The sequence below is a fragment of the Rhinolophus ferrumequinum genome, chromosome 9 (assembly GCF_004115265.2).
Source record: "Rhinolophus ferrumequinum isolate MPI-CBG mRhiFer1 chromosome 9, mRhiFer1_v1.p, whole genome shotgun sequence".
Lineage (NCBI taxonomy): Eukaryota > Metazoa > Chordata > Mammalia > Chiroptera > Rhinolophidae > Rhinolophus > Rhinolophus ferrumequinum.
In genome coordinates this window covers 87,727,950-87,750,560 of record NC_046292.1, presented here as the reverse complement: position 1 = coordinate 87,750,560, position 22,611 = coordinate 87,727,950, and the positions used below count along the sequence as shown (strand labels likewise).

At 40.9% G+C, this 22,611-nt stretch overlaps 1 protein-coding gene across 3 annotated transcripts in view; it reads right to left on the bottom strand.

The window, feature by feature from the left end:
* Positions 1–1,149: 1,149 nt before the first annotated feature.
* The window catches only part of F13A1 (coagulation factor XIII A chain), a 180,259-nt gene continuing 158,797 nt past the window's right edge, over positions 1,150–22,611 (bottom strand). For all 3 annotated transcript variants that reach the window (XM_033114690.1, XM_033114688.1, XM_033114689.1), the window contains exons 15-16: positions 8,349–8,485; positions 1,150–2,256 (exon numbers count right to left, since the gene is read on the bottom strand). In XM_033114690.1, coding sequence (XP_032970581.1) covers positions 2,106–2,256; positions 8,349–8,485 — 288 coding nt within the window. In that variant the 3' untranslated portion in view covers positions 1,150–2,105. The remainder of the gene's footprint in view (positions 2,257–8,348; positions 8,486–22,611) is intronic.

Here is a 22,611-nt window from a genome sequence, read left to right as displayed (position 1 = left end):
AGGTATTCATTGTGACAGGTATTCATTATGATAGGTATTTATGCTGGTTCATCTTAATGATTCAAGAGATCATTTGTGGGAAAGTTTCTACAGATATTTTGCAGTTCTAGAAGCTGGATTTTGAACTAAATATGTAAACATCCTCCTTTAGTCAACGTGGTTAAAATGTAGAGAGAGCAGTTAGGAAAGCTAACTGTGACATCAACAACTATTAGAGTCATTTTCTTGAAAGGAGAAATGCCTATCTTTCTATCCAGGTGTGTTATCTACTGCTAAGGAAGGGTGATTTCTTGAGCAGCTGTGGTTAGTAGTACGTTGTATTGAAAATTCAAAGTGTTCACTTCTGTGCAGATGTAAATACAATCAGATTAACTTTATTTTAAACTTTGATTACATTCTAGTTAATAAGAATATACCACATTAAGCCAGTTAAACCGTCTAGCAAAATGCATTTCATTTTAAAATTGAATGTTGATAGGCTCGGCGAATGCTGGGGGATTACTTAGTAGGGGTTAGGTGTGATATTGCTATAGCGAATCAGCTACCCTCATGGATTCCTGGTGCCGAAGACTCAGCAACAATCTCAAAGGCTTAGAAACGTGCTTGTACTGACTAGAGAATTCTATTCTGGCTCTCCCTCTCCCAGTTTGCTACCCACTGTTCATTTTTGTTTGTTAATAATCACACCCTACTGACCTGAGTCATGCCCTAGGCATACCAATGGGTAATTCTGACCGTAAATCAGCCGTGCAAATAAACACCAGGCAGCCTTGTCTGTTGGAGCCTTGGAACACAACACAAATGATGTCAGCATCCTCTGTCATAGGATCTGCAGTAGCACTGGTTGTTTGCAAGGTGGAAGCCACATTACGGCACATGCGGCAGCTGAGTGATGAGCTGTGGTCTCAACATAGGTGATGCGAAGGACAAGAGAGAATTAGTGGTTGCCCATCCTTCCACACGTCTGCTCACTCAGTCTGCCAGCCTCTCCAAATTATTGGGCTTGTTCTAGCTCTAAAAATGGACCTGGGCCTGCATCATTGTGTGAAGATGATCCCAGAGAGACAGGTGAAGTATAATCACTAATTAGAGTCTAATTCCTCCTGTCCCGAGTCAGCTTCATTACTTTCTAGTACAGGCATACTTGCGTTTTCTTTTTTTCTTTTTTTCACAAATTGAAGGCAAGAGCCTTCATCAGCAGAAAGATTACGATTTGCTTTATTGCGATATTCATTTTATTGTGGTGGTTTGGAACTGAACCTGCAATATCTTTGAGGTATGCCGGCACTGCAGCCCAGAAAGGGTTAAAGTAAGGGCTATTGGTTCCTGCTGATCAGGCCATGGTGGGACACCTCCTATAAAATGAGCCATAAAACTACATTATTTAATAGATCTGAGTATTACACCTGCTTCCTTATCTCTTCTTAGGTGATTAAGTTTCTCACAAATGCAATTTGTTAATATGGGGCCACATCTTCTCACAAGGTAAATCTGTGAAATTTGGCAGGCGGTTGTTTTGCTGCAGGTGCAAGATGAAAGACCTTCCCCTGGCTTTGCCAAGAAGACAAATGATGCTGTACTTGATTCCTGGGAAAAATATTCTGACACAGTGGGCAGATCCTGCTTGTAAGAGAGAGGAGTGGAATTCTAGGGCCAAAATCATGTGCTTCCCTCCCTTTTGGGGAGTATGTTACCCCAAAAGTCTGAATGGGGGACCAGAAGTCTTGTTTTACATGAGGCTAGGTATTAAGCAAATCCCCTTGCTCAAGAAAGTCCTCTGATATTTGAAGCTGCAGCCACTTGCAATGATAAATGATGACTTTTACTCATATGAGCTATGAGAGCTTAATTAGAGCTTAATTAAAGCTAATCCTCAGAATCCTTTGGAAGGTAGAGCGATTAAAATCTAACTTCCACACTGAATAGCCTGGGTTTGGAAAAGTGTGTCTTTGAAATTCATGGCATCCCTACTCTGGGGCCCTATCCTGTCCTGTCTGGGTTTTCACACGTAAGGTAAAGCAAGAGCTGACTATTTTTGCATTAGAATTTCCTTAGCCAAGACTACAAGAGGCTAAGTGCCAGGTCTATCTCAGCCTCCTGTGCATTTACGAAGGTGGTCTTTGAATCTGCAAATCCAGCTCGCCGTACACATGTCTCAGGGAGTCACTGGTCATGCTGGCCATCAGCTTCCGACGGCCGGACACCCACGGCCGACACACTTCCTCCCACTGCACAGTGGAGTTGGGCTGGATTTCACTGAAGGGTGGAAAAGAGAGGAAAGGTTTTACTTTCTGGAGAGGCAGATCCAGTTTCCTACTTTGATCAGGAAGCACTGAGAACTCCTGCTCTTTTTCTCTCAGTTGTTGGTGGTGAGAAGATGGGCCGATTCCACCAGTTACAACCCAAATGATGCCCCTAATGAGACTCTGCCAGCGCCTGCCAGCGACAACCCCTTGGATCATGGCTCTTTCCACGTGGATGCATCAGCAGGTCCCTGAGTGTATGTGGTTCATCCAGTGTGCGGTGGAGCTGGGCTGAGCCCCACCAGCCATGTGTCAACTGAACTCTAGCTTGTCCCCCAGCTTCCGCAGCAGCCTCATCAATGTGACTAATCTGCCTCTGCTCATTTTTTGGTGCTCTAATTCCCTCCTGGGATTAGCCTCCTCTCTGCGCCCCCAGCTGCCTTTGCTGAGTTCCTGGCACTCTAATTAGTTCTTCCCAAACCCCTAGGGCAGACCTTGTTCCCAGGCCCAAGATCATAGCCCTGCCTGCTCTCAACTGACTTTGAGTATCTGCATGCTTTGTAATTCGTAATCCTGTTTCAACCACCACATTGGGTCCTCTGCCCATGCAGCTTTCTGCTGCTCGCTTGCTGCCGATGCCCTAACGCATCCTGATGATGTGCTAGCCTTTCATGGTCCTGGAGTACTCCCTTTCCTCTGTAGCTCATGCTCTGAGGTCTTTCTTCCGCGGCTTCATGGCCAGGCCCATTCCAGAGCATAACCAAGGTCAATCAGGGTTGGGGTGCTTCACATACATCACCCCATGTGGGCCTCAGGAGGAGATTACATGCAGCTTCTATCTGTATGATCGTCCCTTGTAGATACTATTTGACACATTTCAGAGTTAAGAAAAATGGAAGGTTAAACAAGTGAAGCAACTTTTCCAAGATCACAGATCTGTTAATAGGCAGAGATGAGATTTGAACCCAGGTTTATCTGATTCCCACATCCATGCTCTTTCTACTACTGTGAACCGTATTTCTGCTATGTCCTATAAAAAGATGACTTTTGATCACTGTGCTGCTTTTTCACACATTTAGTTTCTCAAGCGAGACAGATAACCTTCTATTCTGTACTAAGAGCTTCCTGCAGGTGTTGTTCATAGAGGATTCCTGGTCTTTGCTCTCCGACTCTCAAGGTGGGCACATGCTAGGTAGCTCAGCATGGGACGCTGGGCCAGTGCTTTTCTCGGAGAGCATCGGGAAATGAACGGGGAGCCCACGGGTGTCTTGTAAACAGAAAAAAGGGATCTATTTTCATGGGGTTATTGAGGCATAACATGTGAGAATTGGAAAGGACTTAGAAATCACTTTGTCTGGCTGTCTCATTTTACAGATGAGAACACTGAGATCCAAAGGGGCCTATGGAATCTTCCATGGTCACAGAGCCTGATGGCCAAGATGCTGGGAGAAGAGAGACACACTGGGGGCCATGATGAGGGTGCTTGTGCTCAGACGTGAGGAATGTGCTGTGCCGAGGAATTCTGTGGATAGATCCACACAATCTGAGTGAGGAGTCAGGGGCTGGGGGAAAGCACTTCCTGCTGGCACTATGGAGGGACGTGGTGGCCAAAGAAGCTTCGAACTTGGGGTGGTTGGCGGGGTTGCAAGGAAGGAGCATTGTGAAGGAAAGTCTGGAGTGGTTCAAGGCCTCAGTCACGGGAGCCTCCACTTGCTTGTAGGGGCTGGAGCCATCTAACATCACTTTAGGCATAGCCAACAGGAAGGGAGAAACACAGGACCACATCCCTGTACTTGACCTATTCTACGTAAAGTTGGAACCCCAAGATTCTCTCAACTATCACTAAAACAATATACATTTCAGCTGGCCACGGGTGTGTCCTCTGGGATAAAAAGGTCCCAATCCTAGAAATCCAGACACTAAATAAGAAATCCCTTTCTCTCGTGCATCTGTGGCCAATGAATTGGGACAGACATCGAAGGCCTTGGGGATCCCTCTTTTTGGACTGCTCCAGGCATTCACTTTGACACTGACAGTGTCAACATCTCAATTAGGTATTTGCTAATGTTTTTCCTAATTTTTGTTCTTTATAATCGTGGCTACATAAATGATTTAAATCAGTTCTATAAAAGCCAAACTATATGAAAAGTACACATGCATAACCTGTATATGTATTTTTCAAACTCAATACATTGATTTTATGACTTCAAGTTTGAAAATCACCGACCTCATCATGGGTTTCCTCACCTGTAAAAAGCAGACACTGTGGAATATTGAATAGGATGTGCAGAGGGTAGGGTGAGTTATTTGTACTGTGCTTAGAACTACGGCAAGATGCGGTGAGTGCCAAGTATTAGATGTATGTTGTCGTTGTTATTCTTATTATTACTTTTATTATCATCACCACCTTTGTGGATGTTGTTTGCTCTGCCTGAATGAGCTACAAAATGATTTAGGAAAGCAGGTTCCTCCTGCCTGTACGGTGTTATCCATCCTTAATTTACAGTGATTAATTCAATATGAATATAGGATTTCCGATATTTATTTCTCAAAAACTGTGCTATTTTTACCTGATCCATTCATTTTCTCTTTTCTGGTTTCCCTACGTGATCAATCAGAAACACTTTGCAAAATAGTCATCCTGCTTATGGATCTGGGCTGGGCCCATGTAATACAGGTAACTGCTTCATACAGAAACTATAATCCTTCAGCTTCACTTCATTATTTGCACTTACTCATAAACTCATCCACATAATTATACTCATACCTGCATCTCATACCTGTACATGTACGCTCATCATGTATGAGTATCATAAAAATATACTCATACGTGAAGATACACGTGCGTGCCTATGTATGCATTTTCCTGAAGATAAATACATACAGAAGAAGGAAATAAATCCTTTACCCATCTTGGTAAGTGGAGTAATACTGGAATAACCCTATTTGCCTGAGGATAGATGTTATGATAAATGATTCTCAGTAATATGCTGAGCCATCAGGATATGCTGGTCATTTATCATCTTGAACACGCACAGGCAAATGGGATTATTATTATTACAACAAACTGCAACTATCTATAGTTTGTCCTCTGTGTGTCTAGCCCTGGGCTTCTGTCCTACTTGAAAAACTCAACATTTAAACGAAAATCACAAAGTTGGAGAACTTTTTGCTTGATGTAACTCCTGGAATCTGACCATTTTTTAAAGAGAAAAATGAATCTGGGAGATGAATTATTTGATGTTCTGGGAGTATCAAGTGCAGAAACTTGAAAGCTGAGAGAGTCTGTGGGAGCGTCTGAGATAGGTGGGAGGAGGTGGGGGGAGAGCAAGAAGGTAAACCATCTCGGAGTAGAGTTGGCTTGTACCCTGATCAAGGAATGAGACCCGGCACCCACTGCCTTTCTTGTCCCTAGTTCAATTCCCTGCTCACCAGCTGCTGCCTTCCAGGCCTGGCAGGCGTGTGGGTGGACAGGAGGGCTGGCAACAGCCTCGACTATTCAAGATGTGTATCCTAGGAAGGAATGCAGTCTTGTGAAAGATTCTGGTTCTACAGGAGACCTTCTTAAAGGTACAAGTTGGATCTACCACTCTTAGATCAGCTCTGAGGGTACACTGGAACGTTTCTAATTATCTGGCAATATGGCTGTGGGCACTGGCTGGCTCAGGGCTTGGTTGTGAAGGTGTGTGTGTGCTGGAGTCAGGAGGAAACGGAGAAGCATTGCTCTCTCCAGATCCCCAAGCCCACCCTGGATAATAGATATTTTCTATGGCAGGTTCTTTCCAATTTTTGATAGTCTCTAAGAAATAAAGCTTCCCTTACTTTGGAGAGATCCACCCCTGGATCTGAATTCCCACGAGAGTCTGAGGACCTGGTGTTCTGTCTGGTACCCATCTTCCATAGACCAATATGTTGAAGTAACTGCTAATACTAATAGTACCTTAAGCAGAGTATGAGTGGGACGTTGGGCCAGCGTTCACGCAGGGACTGGCCTCTTTCATCCTTTCATCTTCATTAACAATAAACAATGTACCTGGACACTCAATCTTCTTTGAGCCCTGGACCTCCCAATGGTGGGTCATTGCACTGTGTGAGCATTAATCTTTCTTCTAATACAGAGATTGTTTCTTCTCGTGCATTGGCTTTTGATCAAGGTGGCATTCTTGGCACAGCCAAGATGTAAAGGTAGCAGGAGGTTCTGGTATCCTTAGATGAAGCTTGTGGGGTTACTGCTTGAAAAGGAAAAATTGGATACAGCAGGGGGCTGTTTTGAAGAAGAAACGTGTTTCACTTTGCCTGAGCGATTCTTGCATCTGATTCGAGTGGGAAGGTGCGAGAACGGGTGAGTGAGACTATCGTTTCTGACGAAAGCAGGACTATTACTGCTGACCTCTCCCGCTAGCTGGCGTTGATTTCTAATTTAATTCTTTTTTTTCCCCTGCAACTTTCCTATTAGCACAGGAAGGTTGTTATGTTTTGTACTTCCATTTTTTTTTTTTTTTTAGAGCACTCAAATTATTTTCTTTGCTGTTTATTGCATCCAGCAGCATCAGGCATCTCTTAGAAGCTGTAATTTCAAAGAAATGCAGAGAGGCCTCAGTGGGCAAATTGGTTTTTAAAGGTGCCCCAGAAGGGGTACAGGAGGCCTTGTACATGCAGACTACACAGACTACAGAGCAGGGTAGCTTTTGTAAAGGACATCGGGGAAATCCCCAACACAGCTGCTCTTCAGGCAGTTTCCTAAGCCCTTCACCTCCCTTTCTATGTCTTAGAAGGTCACCCCACAGGAAATGTGCTAGATTGATTGGTGCTGACAGGGACTTATTTGTGGAAGAATGAAAGTAATAAACCTCAAGATTGGGCTTCATTCCGGGTGTCATAGTCTAAGAGGAGCACAGACAAACTAAAGTATATGGAAGAGGGAGGGAGCTAAAACCGTATTAGAGGTGAGTGGAATGAAGTCTGGGTAGGTATAGAAAAGACTCAAGGAAGATGTGACAGTTGTTTGCAAATGTTTGCAAGCCATCAGTGTTTCCTTGAAAATAAGACCTAGCCAGACAATCAGCTCTAATGCGCCTTTTGGAGCAAAAATTAATATAAGACCTGGCTTATTTTAAAATAAGACCAGATAATATAATATAATATAATATGATATAATATAATACCGGTTCTTATATTAATTTTTGCTCCAAAAGACGCATTAGAGCTGCTTGTCTGACTAAGTCTTATTTTCGGGGAAACACGGTAGAAGAGAGATGGGCCTTACTCTGTGTATAGGTCCAGATGACAGAACTGGTAGGATCAAAGGGTAGAACTGTTTTCGAATAATCAGAGCTACTTGACCCTGGAATGGTCTGTCTCGTTGGGTGACTGACTGTCTTTGTCAGTAGCAGACATAGAAGCTGAGAACTGTATGGCACAATCTGATAGTGCCAGGTGTGAAAGCAGCAAAGTTTCATTCATATTATTATTATTCCAGAGCCGGGGGTAGTCATTGGTCCCCTGACTAGGGACCTAACCATAGAACTCTTCAGGCTTAACTTTATTCTACTGAAAGCAACAGTTCTAGAGAGTGCTTGGGTTGGTGAAATCTGGGAGGTGGAGTTGGAAAGGGGATTCATGAAACGGAACACTTTCACCGTAATATCTGACACATAGTAGCTACTCAATAAGTATTAGTAGAATCGATACACGGGGAAGTAGGATGGCAAAATGCGTGAGACTTGGGTTCTGGACTCAGCCACCCTGAGACTGAATCTTGCCGCTGCTCTTACAAGCTGTGCGCGTTGGGAAAAACCAGCGGACCTCTTAAAGCCTCAACTTTCTCTGCTACTGAAGGGAAATAATAATAGTACCCACTACATTTGGGTGGTTTAAAGGATGAAACGATGGAAGTACCTGTTAAACCAACCCTATTTTTACCTTTTGCCACATAGAAATGCCAACAAGGAGGTAGCAGCTTCTGAGACATTTTCACTGGGGACTAGATGTAAGTTTGGAAAAGACAGAGAGCAATAAAGCTTTCCGCAGCCTCCATCACCTTCCCACAGCCCCCGGCACCTTCCCACAGCCCCCGGCACCTTCCCACGGCCCCTCAGCACATACCGGAACATCTTCCTCATTGGCTTTATCACTCCAGGACCATCCAGGCGTATCCAAACATTTTGCAGAGTTTCCTTCAAAGGATTGGTGAACTCAACTGTCACAACCATGTCAGAACCAACCATCTTAGTGCCACGGACCTAAGAAATGAATTGGGGGCAAATGCAGGTCGTTAGCAGCACAGGAAACCTCGCTCTGCTGTCCTGTGGCCTTAGCCACCTTCACTTCTGCCTCTGTTTCACAGTGTAATTACATTTTGGCATTGGAGCCAGTGCGATGAGGGTAGCTTATTGCTGTGACTGGGGGATACCTATTGAGAAAAAGATGGAAAATTACTAATTAGAATCACACTCTTCTCCTCATTATAAAAACCACCCTAATTAGAGCTCAGGTTAATAGCCTGGCTACCGGCTGCTCTTTGTCGGCAGGAAGTGGAAGCACATTTGGTGCAGCAACAGAGTTCCATGGTACAGCGGCCAGGCGAACTCTGCTTCTGGATAGGGCTCAAGTTTCCCGCCAGGACATGGGGGATCCCTGAGTTCAAGAGGAAAAAAATGCTCAGGGGGCCTGTGCCTGGTTACTATTAGAAACACTATAAAGAAATGAGTCCAAAGAGGCAGTCCTCACTGCTGAACTTGAAGACCAGGAAGCTGGACACTAAAATAGACCAGAGACTTCATCTGCAGGTACGATGTCAGAGTCCAGGAGGGTGTGAGGCTATTTGGTGTTGAGTTTATCCATAATACATCTCAGAAGTATCAGGTATCTGGCAGGAGATGCCAGAGTTCCACGTCAGCTTCAACACTTACTAGCAGTGGGACCTTGGGTGGCTTTCTGAGACTCAGAAACTGACTTTGTCTCTGAAACTGACTGACATTTCTAGGGGGTGATCTAGGTAGAGTGCTGTTATTAGCAGTAGTTCTTATGCTGTGTTCACTCTGTGCCAGCACTGTGCCACACACTGGAACTACATGCTTTCCCAACACCCACACAATGTGCTGGAAAATGGCCAGGTGACTGTAGCGTTTGGTTGGTTGTTCAGGGCCTATGTGTTCCACGTGGATGATCTGTATAAGCTCCAGTAACTTGGGCACAACATAATAATAAAAGTTCTTCCTTATAACAAAGGGATAGGATGAGATAATACATATGAAGCTGCTAGCACACTGCATGGCACCTGGCAAAGTTTTAGTACTTTATAACTCATACTTTTGAAGTAGCAGTGCTTGGGGTAGTTTGCTTGATTCACCTTATATTTTAGCCCACTTTCTACTCCAAAATCTATCCAGTGCCCAGTAAATATTTGTTAAATTAGGTTGACTGCTTAAAAAAGGAATTTAATGGTTCTCTGAGTTTTCTATATAACATCCTAGCCTTTATCATACCTTATTTCTTTAGGCAGTGTATAGTATAGGAAAAATCAGGTGGAAATGAGCCTTTCTTATGAATAGAGGGGAAAAGGGAAGGACATTGCCTGGAGAAGAAGACTCTCACTGACTCTACAGTCAAGAATAAAACCTATGGATTTACTCTTTAAGGTACAGTTTGTGACTAACTCTAGATCTATGGGATTTTAAAAATTTACAAGAAAAGTGGAAATTGTAGCCCATTCCCCATGTTTATTAGATTCAAATGCCCATCTCCTGAGGTGCGAAGTGTGGAGAGTGGGCTCAGAGGAATGGGGTGTAGCAGACACTGATCACGATGGTGACCACAGCAGATGTCACCTGCAGAGCATGGATGGTGTGCCAAGCAGTGTGTCCAGCAATTGAGTCAGTGGTCCTCAGCCTGGCATGCACAATGGAATCACTGGGGAACTTTAAAATTGCAGAGGTCTCGGCTCACCCCAAATAATTAAATTAGAATCTCGGATGTGGAGCCTGTAATATGTCTATTGTAAGCATCCCTGTTGATTTCTAAGGACCAACTTAGAAAACGCCCCACACTCCCGCCCCCAACCCCATTGGAAACCACTGACCCAGACAAAACATTTGGAAGACAGACTTAGGTTTTTACTTTCTTCCCAAATGTCCTGAGTCTATCATAGATGTTGGAGGTATAGAAGTGCACTATGAGAATACTTTACATGATATTCTAGGTTTAATTTTCAAGTGTGTCCAAAATATTTTTCCCGAGTTGAAAAAAAAATTTTCAGAACACTTGGATTTTTTAAAATACAAGATAAAGGTAACATTTACAAAAACTGTATAAAGTGGAGAGGCTGCTTGAGAGATACTACCATGTTTCCCTGAAAATAAGACCTAGTTGGACAATCAGCTCTAATGTGTCTTTTGGAGCAAAAATTAATATAAGACCTGGCATTATTTTACTATAATATAAGACTGAGTCTTATATTAATTTTTGCTCCAAAAGATGCATTAGAACTGATTGTCTGGCTAGATCTTATTTTCGGGGAAACACGGTATTGTAAAAGTATTTGCTCTGATCACTTTAATTTTGTGGGGAAAATATTTTGGAGCCATTTACCTTCTTCATGGCATGCTTTTACAAGTATGGGCACAAGCCCTTAAAAGAAAACTATGTTTCCCTAAAAATAAGACCTACATGCATATTTCCCTGAAAATAAGACTGGGTCTTATGTTAATTTTTGCTCCAAAAGACGCATTAGGGCATATTTTCAGGGGATGTCTTACTTTCTCATGTACAACAATCTACATTTATTCAAATACAATCATGTCATCTTCTTCTGGAACATCGTCATAACATATTAACTGTGTCCATCTGGCTGACGATCTTAACTGGGGCCTATTTTTGGGGTAGGTCTTATTTTTGGGGAAACACGGTAGCTAGTGACCCTTCATACACAGTGACAAATATAAAAGACAGACACAACGTGAATGTAGTTTCAGGGGATTCATTACAGTCCCATGTCATCTATTCATAGCCCTCTGGGGACCAAGTGCTCCAGGTTGAGAATCATTTCCATACTGTTAGGCTAGCTCTACAAGGAGATCCCTGTGCTGTGGAAAGCCAAGTGCACTCTTCCAGGTCACTGATGACAGTTATAGGGAAAACCGGGTATTTGAAAAGTTGGCCCCTGTGTTTGGGCCTTCATGTATAGGTTTTAGATCTGATTTGATTAGAAGACTAAGTTTTCTCAGATAATTTCACATGTCATACCTAATCAGTTTGCTTTCAGAGATTATCTCTATAATTAGCTGCTGGCATGGGTACATAAATACTGCCCAGCCTTCCCTGATGCTGGAGCGGGGAGGAGCCTGGGGAGGGCTGGGGAACTGAAAGGAGAGGGCTCTTCCAGATTGTAGAGTGTTTCTTTTGCAATTAACAGACTCAGTGTCACTTTTCTGACATTTGTCTCCTGTACCCAAATTTAAACTTCCTTTGCCTGACTACTGAGATGATAATGAGCCCTAAAGCTCAAACAAAACCAAATATAAAGCCTGTCGTGGGTGGCCGGATGGCTCAGTTGGTTAGAGCGCGTGCTCTTAACAAGTTGCCAGTTCAATTCCCATATGGGCCAGGGAGCTGCTCCCTTCACAACTAGATTAAAGACAACAACTTGAGCTGAGCTGCCGCTGAGCTGCTGGTGGGTGGCTGGATGGCTCAGCTGGTTAGAGCACGTGCCCTTAACAACAAGGTTTCTGGTTCCATTCCTGCATGGGATGGTGGGCTGCGCCCCCTGTAATTAGATCAAAAATTGCAACTGGACTTAGAGCTGAGCTGCGCCCTCCACAACTAGATTGAAGGCCAGTGACTTGACTTGGAGCTGATGGATCCTGGAAAAAAACACCGTGACCCAATAAAATTAAAAAAGGAAAAAGCCTGTCCAACATTTAACATAGCTATTTTCTGCTTAGTATCTTAAGTGGAGATGTTTCCTCCATTCTCTTAAGGAAAATAGAACGTACACAGTATTTCCATATTGTGCATTGATTTGAGTGATGTGCCATGTTATGGTATCTGTGAAATCCTGAGAATGATGACTATTGTGGGAAAAAGGTCTGTTCAAATCTAATTTTTTAGGGTATCTGTACTGCTTTTCTTAAACACTATAAAAGTAATTCCATATCAACATAATTATATTTCTGATTTTCTTGCTCTCATAAAACATTAAGTAAAGGGAGCCTTTAGTAATCCTGAGATGGTTAGATCAAGAAGAAATTTTTATGTGTATTTACTTTAGAGAAGAGTAGCTATTATGCAGATCAGAGTAAAGAAGGCATATATCATTCTTGGTGACATTAAATTATTTTCCACATGTTTGATGGCCCTGATTTAAAAAAAATTTTCATTTAAAATATCTGTTTTTTTTTAAATTGACAAAATGTGATGCTTTTTCAAGTTAAACACCATTCATCAATATTGACATACTGAGTTCTTGTCTTGTATGCTATTTCATGATAATAAGCAACTATTCTAATTCTTTGGTAAACAAGAAAGTTGTTCTCTCTCTCTCTCACTTTTGGGAAGAAATTACTTTTTAGGAAATCACAGGATCTCTCCCATTGAGGACATGCTTTACAATATACATAACTATATTCAAAATAGAAACTGAAACAGAGGAAAAAGTTTGAAAAAGAATGAATTTAGTTGGAAATATGATTCATATGATTTGTTAGTTCACCTCACAGCCCTTGCTTCCTGTGTTTTCAACACTGTATTACAGGTATTATTGGAAGATGATTTTTTTTCTCCTCCTCAGCCTATGGTCACTGCTGATAATAAGCAATTGCTTGCTTATAAATGATGCTCACAATCACCACTGCTATTAGCTAACACACTTAGTCTGGCATTTACTAAACAATGCTAATGGTTTAAGGTAGTCAGCCAGTGTTCTAAGTCTGCACTGTCCAGTATGGTAGCCACTAGCCACATGGGGCTATTTAAATTAATCAAACTGAAAATTCAGTTCCTTAGTTGCACTGGCCACATTTCAAGTACTCAATAACTACATGTGGTTTATGGCTATCATATTGGACAGCACAGAGTTAGAATATTTCTATAATCATAGAAAGTTCTATTGAACAAAGTGATTTATGTACATTAACTAACTTAATCCTCACAACCATATGAAGTAAATACTATTTTACAGATTAGGAAATGGGCACAGAGAAGTTAAATAATTTATTCAAGTTCACACAGATAGTAAGTAGGGAAAGTGAGACTTGAATGCAGACAGTCTGGTGCCAGAGTCATTGCTTAATCATATCCCTAGACTGGCTCTGATTAGTAATAATAATAGTAACTTACAGATCAGAAGATTCTAAGCTGGAATAGGTAAATGCTGTGCCTGACACCTCCCATGACCAAATTAAAATTACAACTAAATTACAAAACAATCAACCTCAAGAACCATCTGAAGCCTAGCGAACAGATCCCCTATAACTTAGGATATAAAGAAGAGGCCATGTCCAGACTGGTAGGAGGGGCAGAGACATGAAACAGGCTGGACCCACACTCATAGGTAATGGTTGAGTATTGGGAGAGATATCTTGGCAGTGGAGGTCCTCCTGAGAAGTGAGGGGTACCAGCCCTACATCAAGTTTCTCAGGCCAAGGGTCCAGTGCCAGTGCTGGGAAGAGGAGTCCCCATAACACCTGGCTATGAAAATCAGCAAGGATTCTGCCCATCCAGGTGAGATCAAAGGTGGCTGAAAACCCAGACGTCCTCTTAAAAGGCCCACAACACAGACTCATTCTCTTGCAGGTATTCACCTTGTGCTCCAGTGGAGAGGCTGCAACTTGAAAGATGCCAGAGACATACAGGGTAAAACTAAGTTGTGTGGCTATGGGGTGAGGGCTAGAGCAACAGCCTCCATTATCCCTGTGTGGAGCCCACCTCATGTATAGCCTACAGTCAGGTACCATCTTTCCTGTGTTGAGCCCTCTTCCACATGGTCAAATCTGAAATTCCATTGACCTGGTGAACTCTGTGCACCTCCTCTTGGTGACTCCCTGAGACACACCCCCCCATACTTGCAACATTGCTGGAGACACTCTCAGCACCTGGGCAACCAGCCCCACCCTGAACACTGCAGGAGGCTCTGCCAGCAACAAACAACCCACAGCAGCCTGTGCAGCCACCTGAGACACAGGTGGTGGGCAATCAGTCCCAACTTGCATTACAGCCTTTCTTAGAAAACTCTTGAGGCTCTGCAGGCCCAAGGCAAGCAGCGGCTGGCCTCAGTGTTCACTGGGCACTTTGCAGAGTGGACACAGGTTTGGCTCTTGCTCAAGAACTGAAACTCCATTAACCTTGTAAACACCATGCCCTCTCCCCCAGTGATTCCCTGGGACCCTGCCCTGCCCAACTCACAGAACCACTGGAGGTACTTTCTGCACCAGGGCAAGCAGCCCGGCCCCCTGCACCTAAGGAGGCTCTTTCAGCGACTGATCCTTATGGGAAGCTGACCGGTGGCAACAGACCTAGGGTTTCCCTGAGCCTTTTGCTAAATGCTCCAGGCCTGATACTGGTGGCAGCCAGCTTTGGTTCTCAGTGGGGCCACACCCACATGCCTCTAGGTCCAGCACAGACAGCAACTAACTGCATATAGCATTGTAGCTCCTACCAGGCAGCTGTGGGCAGGTCACAGGCAATGGCTGAACTTGGCTTGCATGTGAATCCCTCCCAGGAGGCACCAGAAGCAACACACCTGGAGGCCAGCTTCAGACCACAACAGATCACCAGGTGATTAGCCCACAAGCAGCACATCCAAAGGGTGGTCTTAACACCCACAGGAGCCACTGGGGCAAACACCCTCTGAAGGGTCATCCCCCAAACAGCAGCTTATATGCTGTGGGCATGGCTAATCCTCACAGCCAGAGAGCATTAAGCCCACTCACTAATTTGCCAAAAGCAATCAAGGCTCAACTACAACAGGAAAGCATACACATCCCACACAAGGGACACTCATGGAGCACACACAGTACAGGTGATCAGGGAGAGTGTGTCACTGGGCCATATAAGACACCTACTACATAAGGCCACCCAGCAAAAACTGAGAGACATAGGAGATCTACCTAATACAGAGAAATGAACAAAGAGAGGCAGAGAAAATAAGGAAACAAAGAAACATGTCTCAAATAAAAGAACAAAAGAAAACTCCAGAAAAATAACTAAATGAAATGGAAGTAACCAACCTACCGTATTTCCCCCAAAATAAGACCTAGCCAGACAATCAGCTCTAATGCATCTTTTGGAGCAAAAATTAATATAAGACCTAGTCTTATTTTAGTATAAGACTGGGAATATAATATAATACAATACAATATAATATAATAGCTGATTGGCTAGGTCTTATTTTTGGGGAAACATGGTACCAGCGACCATGAGTTTAAAACACTGGTTAGAAGAATGCTCAAGGAACTTAGTGAGAGCTTCAACAAAGAGGTAGTAAGCATAAAGAAGGACATAGAAATTCTAAAAAATAATCAGTCAGAAATAAAGAAACAATAAGTGAAATTAAGAATACACTAGAAGGAATCAACAGCAGATAAGATGAATTGAATCAGTGATTTAGAAGACAAGGTAGCAAAAAACACTCAATCACAATAACAAAAAGAAAAAGAATTTTTAAAAAATGAAGATAGTTTAAGGGGCATCTGGGACAACATCAAGCATAACAACATTCACATCACACGAGTACTAGAAGGAGAAGAAAGTGAGCAAAGGATTGAGAATCTATTTGAAGAAATAATGACTGAAAATTTCCCTAACTTGGCAAAGGAAATAGACATACAAGTCCAGGCAGTTCAGAGAGTCCCAAACAAGATGAACCCAAAGAGGCCCACAATACACATCATAATTAAGATGGCAAAGGGTACAGACAAAGAGAGATTCCTAAAAGCAGCAAGAGAAAGACAACTAGTTACTTATAAGGGAGCTCCCATAAGACTGTCAGGTGATTTCTCAACTGAAACTTTGCAGGCCAGAGGGAATTGGCTTGAGATATTCAAAGTGAAGAAAAGTAAGGACCTACAATTAAGACTGCTCTACCCAGCAAGACTATCATTTAAAATTGAAGGAGAGATAAAGAACTTCCCAGGCAAGAAAAGCTAAAGGAATGCATTACCACCAAGCCAGTATTACAAGGAATATTAAAGGGACTTTTTTAAAGAAGAAAGTGGAAAACAAAACAAAGAACATAAATCTGAATAAAATGGCAATAACTAGGTAGCTATCAATAATCACTTTAAATGTAAATGGATTAAATGCTCCAATCCAAAGACATAGAGTTGGTGTCAGATGGGCACTAGATTTATCGGGGTGATAGATGAGGTGGGGGAGTTGGGGGCAGGGTGAAAAAAGTGAAGAGATTAAGATGTACAAATTGGTAGAGACTATAGTCAATAATATGATAATAATTATGCACAGTGCCAGGTGGGTACTAGACTAGTCAGGGGCATCACTTCTTATTATATAAATGTCTAACCACTATGCTGTACACCTGAAGTTAATATAATATTGAATGTCAAAATAAACGAATAAATAAATAAATAAATAAATCCAAACTAAAACAAAACAAAAAAAAACATAGGGTAGATATATGGATAAGAAACCAAGACCCTACATTTGCTGTTTAGAAGAGAACCTCCTCAGATTGAAAGACACACAGAGACTGAAAGTAAAGGGATGGAAAAAGATATTTCATGCAAATGGAACAAAAAAACATATATGAGGTAGCAATACTTGTATCAAACAAAATAGACTTTAAAACAAAGACTATAATAAGAGACAAAGAAGGACATTACATTATGATAAAGGGATCAATCCAATAAGAGCATATAACCCTAGTAAACACTTATGCTCCAAATGTAGGAGCACCAAAATATGTAAAGCAAATATTGACCAACATAAAAGGAGAGATCGACAGTAATATAGTCACAGTAGGGGACTTTAACACCCCATTGACACCAATGGACAGATCTTCTAAAAAGAAAATCAACAATGAAACACAGCAGATTTAAATGACACACGAGACCAGATGAATTTAACTGATATTTTTAGAGCACTCTACTTCAAAGTATCAGGATATGCATTTGTTTCAAGTGCACATTAGAACATTTTCCAAGATAGACTATGTGGTAGGCCACAAAAGAAGTCTCAATGAATTCAAGAAGACTGAAATCATATCAAGAATCTCCGACCATAATGATATGAAACTAAAAATCAATAACACAACAACAACGACAACAAAAATACTGAAAAAACACACAAATGCATGGAGGCTAAATAACATGCTATTAAACAATGAATGGGTTAAAATGAAATCACAGAAGAAATCAAAAGATGCTTTAAGACAAAGGGAAATGAATTAAAACACAACAACCCCAAATTTGGGTTTGTTGGGACACTGTGAAAGCAGTCCTAGAAGGGAAATTCATAGCAATACAGGCCTACCTCAAGAAACAAACATCTCAACTAAACAATCTAACTTTACACTTAAAAGAACGGAAAAAGAATAGCAAACCAAGCCCAAAGTGAGTAGAAGGAAGTAAATAGTAAAGATCAGAGTGCAAATAATGAAATAGAATCTAAAAAAACAATACAAGAGATTAAAAAATTGATAAACCTTTAACGAGGCTCATCAAGAAAAAAAGAGAGAGGATCCAAACAAATAAAATCAGAAATGAAAGAGGAGAAGTGACAATGCACACCACAGAAATACAAATATATATATATATATATATACTACATGCAATTATACTACAGCAACAAATTGGAAATCTGGAAGAAATAATAGATAAATTCCTAGAAGCATACAATCTTTCAGGGCTGAATCAAGAGAAATAGAAAATCTGAACCAAATGATTACTGCAAATGAAATCGAATCAGTAATCAAAAAAACTCCTAACAAACAAAAGTCCTAGACCAGATGGCTTCACAGGTGAATTTTAGCAAACATTTGAAGAAGAATTAACACCTATTTTTCTCAAACTATTCAAAAAATTGAAGAGGAGGGAAAGCTCCCAGAATCAGTCTACAAGACCATCATTAACCTGATTTCAAATCCAGACAAAGACATCAGAAAAAAAGAAAACTATAGGCTGATATCCCTGATAAATGTAATGTATAAATCCTCAACAAAATATTAGCAAATTGAATCTAGCAATACATTTAAAACCATGATCAAATGGGATGTATTCCTGGGACGCAAGTTTGATTCATTATATAGAAATCAATTAATGTGATACACCACACAAACAAAATGAAAGCTAAAAATCATATGATAATATCAATGGATGCTGAAAAAGCATTTGACAAAATCCAGCATCCATTTATGATAAAAACTTAGCAAAGTAGGAATAGAGGGAACATATCTCAAAAAGGCCCTATGTGACAGACTCACAGCTAACATCATACTTAATGGGGACAAGCTAAAATATTTTCTTAAGATTAGGAACAAGACAAGGATGTCCACTTTCACCACTTTTATTCAACATGGCATTGGAAGTTTCAGCCACAGCAGCCGGAAAAAAAAAAAAAAAAGACATCCAAATTGGAAAGGAAGAAATAAAAATGTCAATATTCACAAGTGACATGATACTATATACAGAGAAACCTAGATTCCACCAAAAAGCCATTAGAACTGTTAAATGAATTTAGTAAAGTAGAAGGATACAAATTTAATACTCAGAAATTGATTGCATTTCATACACCAATAATGAACTATCAGAAAGAGGAAGTAAGAAATCAATCCTATTTACAATTGCATAAAAAAATTAAAATACCTAGGAATAAATTTAACCAAGGTGGTAAAAGACCTTTACTCAGAAAATTATAAGACATTGAAAAAGGTACAAATAAATGGAAGCATATACCATGCTCATGGATGGAAAGAATTAACATAGTTAAAATGTCCATACTACCCAAATCAATTTATAGATTTAATGCAATCTCTATCTAAATACTAATGGCATTTATCATAGAACTAGAACAAATAATCCTAAAATTTATATGGAATCATAAAATATCTTGAATAGCCGTAGAAATCTTGAGAAAGAACAACAAAGTTGGAGGTATCACACTACGTGATATCAAATTATACTACAAGGCCATAGTAATCAAAACAGCAAGGTACTGGCATAAAAACAGACACATAGATCAATGAAACAGGATAGAGATCCCAGAAATAAGACCCATGCTTATATGGTCATTTCATCCATGTCAAAGGAAGCAAGTATATACAATGGGGTAAAGACAATCTATTCAATATATGGTCCTGGGAAAACTGGACAGATACATGCAAATAAATGCAACTGGGCCACCTTCATATACCATATACAAGAATAAACTGAAAATGGATTAAAGACTTAAATGTAAGACCCAAAACCATAACACATTTAGAGAAAAACATAGTCAGTAAACTCTCTGACATTGCCCTTAGAAATATTTTTTTTTTCTGACATATCTCCTTGGGTAAGGAAATCAAAAGAAAAAACACAAATGGGACTACATCAAACTAAAAAGTTGTTGCACAGCAAAGAAAACCAAACAAAACAAAAAGATATCCTATTTAATGGGAGAAGATATTTGCCCATTATACATCTGATAAGGGTTTAATATCCAAAATTTATAAAGAACTCATACAACTCAACACCAGAAAAACAAACAATCCAATTAAAACATGGCCAGAGAACCTCGACAGACATTTCTCCAAAGAGGACACACATGACCGATAAGACATATGAAAAGATGCTCAACATCACTAATCATCAGATGAATTCAAATTAAAATCACAATGAATCTCACACCTGTCAGAATGGCTATCAATAAATCAAAAAACAATAAGTGTTGGCGAAGATGTGGAGAGAAGGGAACCCTCATGCACTGTTGGTAGGATTACAAATTGGCGCAGCCACTATGGAAAACAGTTCCTCAAAAAACTAAAAATAGAACTACCTTATGACCCAGCAATTTCACTTCTGGGTATTTATCTGAAGAAATCCAAAGTGCTAATTTGAAAAGTTACATGCACCCCGTGTTCACTGCATCACTATTCACCATAGCCAAGATATGGAAACAACTGAAATGCCCATCAATAGACGACTGGATAAAGAAGATGTGGTACATTTATACAATGGAATATTACTCAGCCATAAAAAATGGGACCTTACCATTTGTGACAACATGGATAGCTCTAGAAGGCACTATGCTAAGTGAAATAAGTCAGAAAGAGACATAGAGAGAGAGATAGAGAGAGAGAAAGAGAGAGAGAGAGACCATATCTCACTTATATGTGGAAACTAAAGAATAAAGTAAACAACAACAACAACAAAAAGAGAAACAGACTCATAGATACAGAGAACAAACTGATGGTTACACGATAGGGGTAGTTAGAGGGCTGGGCAAAAAAAGTGAAGGCATTAAGAAGTATAAATTGGCAATTACAGAATAGTCACAGGGATATAAAGTGCAATATAGGAAATATAGCCAAAAATATTGTAATAACTATATATAGTGCCAGGTGGGTACTAGATTAGTCAGGGGGATCACTTCCTAAATTATATAAATGTCCAATCACTATGCTATATACCTGAAACTAATATAAAATAATATTGAAAGTCAACTATCATTGAAAAAAATAAAGTGCCTTATCAAGTTTAAAAAATAATAGTAATTGACATTTTTTTTAGTGTTTATTTAGTAATGCAAGCATTTTGCTCATCATTTTATGTGTATTATCTTACTTAATCCTCCCTACAGCCGTAGGGGCTTGGGAGTTGACATGATTATTACATATCACATATCACTTTCCCCTGATGTGAAACTGAAACTTCGAAGATAAACAAAATGCCCAAGTTACAGAGCTAGAAAGTTGGTAGAAACCAGAAATGAATCTAGGTCTTTCTGACTCCAAAACATTCATCTTTAAACACTACATACACTGTGATCTGTGACAGCAGAGAGGCAAAAATAGTAACTTTTTCTTTGCTGGAAATAGCCTCATTATTTTCTGAAATCCAGTGAAGAATCATTTTCAGTATTACCTTACATTGTCACTAAACTATCAGTTGAGCACAATGATTATAAATTGGGCTTGAACTAAATTTGAAAACATATATATATAAAACCAGTTCTTTCTTTTTGACTTTATGGGGAGAGAATCAGATTCCTACGCCAGAGTAAAAATGTAGCACGAAATGTAGCCTTGGGGTCTTGATATATTATATTACTGGATGATAATAGGATTTTCTATTTAGGGTAAAGATGGAGATATCATTAAAAAAAAAATAACCAGTAGCCCAAACATAGTAAGGTTATTTGATAAGGTAGATGGGACTCATTATTTTTGATGTTTTCCTCTATGTGTCCTTTTTTAAGATTAAAAAAATAGTGAACATTTTTGCATAAAGCAAATTATGTTCTGGGTACTCCAATTACCAGAGATTTCTCATTTTAATTCTCAAATACAGGTCGTTCTGTAGCTGGACTGTGCAGGGAGATGGAAACCTACATCTTCCAGTGGTAGGGCTCCCTCATTGGCAGGTCTGAGATGTGTTCTCCTGGCTGACGGAGCCCACCCATTGTCTGACCCTCCATGCCCAACAGCTGTGAGTGGGTGCAGACTCAGTGACTCAAGCACGGAAAGCCATAGGTGGAGATGTCCCGCCGGGGACCCTCTCAGGATGCATAGGCGTTACCTGCTCAGAGCCCTCATAGTAGCACCTGAGACAGATGTGTTTGATCTTCCGCACAAACAATCTAGGCCAGCGCCGAGGGGCACGACTGCTGTGGCTGACACCCAGACAGTAACCATACTGGGGGAAGCTGAAGGGAAAATGTGCTGGATTCAGGGTCTGAAGACCAGGGGCTGCTGCTGTGTGACCTTAGGCCAAGTGGCTTGAACCGTCTGGGCCTCGGTTTCTTATGTGGTTATGGGTTTACTGTGAAATGATCTGGAAGAGCATCTGAAACATACTAGCATTTAGTGAATCTAAAGGCTTTTGAGGTTTAAAGAAAGAAATGTTGCCAGGTGACCAGGAGAACCTCCTTATCCCTAAGTTCCCCTATGGAGAATGGTGTGGATTTGATTTCTTAGGTATTGGGGAAGAGGACCACGAAAGAGAGGAACTGGGAGCCTCCATCAAGACTTTTTAAAGAGAAGTGGAGAAGCCCACTTCCCTGAGCCGCTGCCCCAGCCTCCCACTGAAGGGCCATGGGGAAGGACAGGGCAGAGGTACATCCAGGTGACGGGGACATGTGACAGAGTCAGGGAGAACACAAGGAGGGTGGAAGGGGAAATGTGCTTGATAGAAGACATGGGAGGGGAAATAGTTCAGGG